This window comes from Babylonia areolata, chromosome 34, assembly GCF_041734735.1.
Source record: "Babylonia areolata isolate BAREFJ2019XMU chromosome 34, ASM4173473v1, whole genome shotgun sequence".
Lineage (NCBI taxonomy): Eukaryota > Metazoa > Mollusca > Gastropoda > Neogastropoda > Buccinidae > Babylonia > Babylonia areolata.
In genome coordinates this window covers 10,069,877-10,074,286 of record NC_134909.1, presented here as the reverse complement: position 1 = coordinate 10,074,286, position 4,410 = coordinate 10,069,877, and the positions used below count along the sequence as shown (strand labels likewise).

Here is a 4,410-nt window from a genome sequence, read left to right as displayed (position 1 = left end):
GGAGAAGAAGAAAGAAGAAAATGTAGACGACGAAGTCGGCGACAACAATAACAACAACAACAACAACAATAAGAAGAAGAAGAAGAAAAAATATGATGAAAAAGAAGAAGAGAGAAACAACACCAACAACAATGATAACCCCAAAACAACAACTTAAAAACCACACTCACCAAAAGCGCCCCGTTCAGAACGATCAGGATGAATCGCCCGAAGTTTGTCCAGAACCCAGCCATTTTGACGGATGTTCGGTTGGTTTCTTTGCTTCGCTGTTGCTGACTTTAAAATAAATCTGAAATGCTCGTGACAATATGATGGTTAATTACGATCACAATCAACGATTTCTTCTTCTTCCTCCCTTCCTCCTCTTCTTCCTCTTCTTCTTCTCCCCCCTCCTCCTCCTCCTCCTTCTCTTCTTCTTCTTCTTCCTCTTCCTCTTCTTCTTCTTCTTCTTACATTTTCTTTCATTAGCAAAATACATGAATACAAGAGGGACATTATACACATACGTTACGAAACGTAAATTGGTAATACATTCAAATGCAGAGTCTGGTTTTTAACATGTTAGCTTTTCAAAAACAAGGCACCAAATACAGAAACAGCAAATTTGCATTCGAAAAGAAAATTAAGAACACACATTTTTCTACGCAAAAAAAAAAAAGCTATTCAGCATCACTTAGATTAACTGGCACGCTTTACATGTCAGTCACAGTTTTGTTAGGGTGAAGAGGGTGCGGTGAAAGAAAGTGACCTTTTTTTTTTCTTTTTTTTCCACATGTTTTATTCGGACAAAGGTTTACAGATACAGAATTTATATATTTTGTGCATCAGAAAGCATAGGGTAAGCACATAATTAAGTTCTAAGTACTGACAAGTCCACAACAGCAAAACAATACATGTTCAATGGCATAATTCCAAGGCAGCATTGCATAGCTTGAAGTGCCTATTTTTCCACAAACTTGTTATAATCCATAGTTATGTTAAAGGCGTACATGTCTACTTCATATGCCTGTTTGAGGTCATTTTTGAGCATTTGTAATGTTGGTTTTACTTTGTTGATTCTACATTTGTACACGTAGAATTTAGTTATCAATAAAATATATGAGAAACATTCATCAGTTTTCATTTTGTTATGTCCAAAAAGCATGATAGAGTGACTTCTTGTGTCTTATTCAAAGCATAGATACAGAATTATACAAACAATATTTCGCATAATTGATACAAGAGGAAAAAGTTCAGATACATATTTTTATAATAATTTGAATGAACCAGCTGGTGAGAGAGAGAGAGAGAGAGAGAGAGAGAGAGAGAGAGTAGCCATTTCTAATGGCAGCATTCGTCATGAATGTCTTCTCTCTCTCTCTCTCTCTCTCTCTCTCTCTCTCTCTCTCTCTCTCCATTTTGCTGCACTACCCTATTTCACACCCCAGCAGTGGAGTGCTGGCCTAGAGGTAACGCGTCCGCCAAGGAAGCGAGAGAATCTGAGCGCGCAGGTTCGAATCACGGCTCAGCCGCTATTTTCTCCCCTTCCACAAGACCTTGAGTGGTGTTCTGGACGCTAGTCATTCGAATGAGACGATAAACCGAGGTCCCGTGTGCAGCATGCACTTAAAGCAAGTAAAAGAATCTACGGCAACAAAAGGGTTGTTCCCGGCAAAATTCTGTAGAAAAATCCACTTCGATAGGAAAAACAAATAAAACTGCACGCAGGAAAAAAATATTAAACAAGAGAGGCAAGACCTTCAAGACTCACTTGTGATACACTTTAAAAAAAAATCTAATATTTGAAATGTGCTCCGTGTATGTTATTATAATGCTTCGGGTTAAACAAAAAAGAAAAAGAAAAAAGAAAAAAAAAAAAAGTCCTGAAGGTGTTCGGATGAGAAGAAACTGTCTTACTCAATACACTATCGTGGCTCCTTAACTGACGTTCAAAAAATTTAATATTTAAACATGCTTTTTTTTTTAGGGCGAAAATTGATTGCGGTATTCGCAGTGAGAACGCTGTTGAAATCATATTATTCTGGTGTATCTTGGGCATTCAAAAAATCTTTAAGGGCAATTAAGAATTCTTTTTTTAAGTCCGCGGTAAAAGAAAGCGTGGCTATCGCCGCAATCACACTGCAACACATAGCCGTATTCTCTGAATCTAGAGAGATGTACAAGTTTAGTTACACCCGCCGGGAATGTACGACACGGTCGATTCAATTTCTCTTTTATGTTCATTCTAGTTTAATAGTTGTTAAGTCGATATGAAAATTGAATATTTTGTTAAATTAATAACATGTAGAGCCAAGTATAAGTACTTCTGGACGTCGTATGAAGTGAAAAGGACTTCATTTTGAGAAAAGTCAAGACTGGAAATTTGTACGTTTCATCAAGGGTAGTAACTCTCATGGTTTATCATTTTAAACTGTGAATTCCGACTGATTTTGTTGATATTTTTATGGCGGTTTGGGGCATAATCCAGTAAGTGATGAGGCGTTCACAAGTCTTTCTCTGAATAAATATTCAACGGTCTCCTTCTCCAACTTCCCATCACATGTTATCGTGTATTGTCGATTGAATATAGGATTGAACGGGCAGGTAAACAACTTGAAACAAAATGGCGTTCTTCGCGTTCTCGAGGAATATGAGCACGTGCTTTGAATATGTATAAATATGTGTACGCAATTGATTTTTGCCCATGACCTTCAGGGCTCAGCCAATAGATCTATAAAGTCCACTTGTAGTATTGATTTTAGTATTTTCCGAAAAAAACTACTTGGACGAATGAACATAGTGAAAGCCCTGTACACAAGCTTTTTATGTATTGAGCATAATTTCAAAATGTAATGTTTAAGATGAGAAAGATCAGCTTAAAGCAAATGAACCCCCATAGCAGTAATTACAAATTAATTTCCCTTTTTTTTACTATCTGCACCAAAGACATGCAAAATAAATATAACTTCTATGCTTAGCAAAAGAAGTTCCTGTTTGAACGAAAAATGATAAACAGGACTGTTGTTGATACTGTGTCAGAATATCAGATTAAAGAGCCAAGTTTAGAGAGTAAAAATAAATAAATAAATATAACAGTAAATTCAGTTTGCATATAAACTGGCTTCTTTTTTAAAATATTTTGTGCCCATCCCAGAGGTGCAATATTGTTTTAAACAAGATGAGTGGAAAAAAATGATTTTTTTCCTATTTTTATTCCAAATTTGTTGTCAACTGACAAAGTATTTGCAGAGAAAATGGCAGTGTTAAAGTTTACCACAGACACACACAGAGACAACCGAACACCGGGTTAAAACATACTCACTTTGTTTACACAAGTGAGTCAAAAATGGGTGGCGATGTAGTATAGCGACGCGCTCTCTCTGGGGAGAGCAGCCCGAATTTCACACAGAGAAATCTGTTGTGACAAAAAGAAAAAATACAAATGGTTAATTTTATCCTGGTCGAAAAGGGGGGAAAAAGATAGAAAGGGGGTAACAGAGAGCCTAATTATAAGAACGGATTGATAATAATAATAATAATATACCACTACTACTAATGATAATAATATCAACAACAACAATATAAAAATAATAATATACTACTACAAATAATATTGATAATAAAGAAAATGATACTAATGATATATAAATTTTATAATAAAGATAGAGTTTAAAACAAAATTAGTCTCTAAATTCTTTTTTTAAGTGAAATCTACTTGAATCAGTTTGATTTTGAATATCACACGGTACAAGCAAATGTGATGAAAACATCATATTTCTTTCCTCCTGACTAGGACAAGGTCCTTTTTTTTTTCAAAGTTATATACTCTATGGACAAAAAAAAATCAAATAAGATCTTTTAAAAAATAAATAAATAAAAGGGCAATAAATAAATAACAACAACACATCTGGTCAAATCCAGATTTTTTTTTTTTTTATAAATCAAGAGTCAGAAACTTACCTCTTAGAAGTTAGAGCTCAGTGACAGCGAGGTATGGTGTGTGGTTCGTCCGTCGGGATCGACAAGGACCATCTAGTCATCCTGGGGGTGGGTGGGTTGGGTTGGGGCTCTGTGGGTGCGCAGATGACTGGACAGGCCAATCCGCGCCCGGAAGGTTCTGACGCAGTGTGGACAGGGGATGGTGGCGGCAAGTCCCCAGACAGCGAGGTATGGTACAAACACGGTGTCAATAAATTATATTTAAAAAAAAAAAAGAAAGAAAAAAGAGAGAACTGTGTGAGGAAGTCTGGGACCTAACAGATCCCCAAGGACATCCCACGTCACTGACGAGCATGTTTTGATAAATTATGGGCCGTAGCTTGTTCTGGGAGGGGGGCGGGGGGCGGGGGGGTGGCGGGGGAGGGGGGAATGGGGGGGGGGAGGGGCGTGTTGACTGCGAGAGACAGCGTGTCATTATGGTGTAGGTGTATC

General features: G+C 37.1%; 1 protein-coding gene across 3 annotated transcripts in view; it reads right to left on the bottom strand.

The window, feature by feature from the left end:
• LOC143277484 (23 kDa integral membrane protein-like) overlaps nucleotides 1–4,072 on the bottom strand; it is a 21,371-nt gene extending 17,299 nt beyond the window's left edge. The window contains exons 1-3 of one of the 3 annotated variants that reach the window (XM_076582333.1): nucleotides 3,940–4,071; nucleotides 3,302–3,394; nucleotides 171–289 (exon numbers count right to left, since the gene is read on the bottom strand). In XM_076582333.1, the coding sequence (XP_076438448.1) occupies nucleotides 171–233 (63 nt within the window). In that variant the 5' untranslated portion in view covers nucleotides 234–289; nucleotides 3,302–3,394; nucleotides 3,940–4,071. Of the gene's footprint in view, nucleotides 1–170; nucleotides 298–3,301; nucleotides 3,395–3,939 lie in introns of all 3 variants that reach the window. The other 2 variants (XM_076582335.1, XM_076582334.1) reach the window with 2 other exon arrangements.
• Nucleotides 4,073–4,410: the final 338 nt, after the last annotated feature.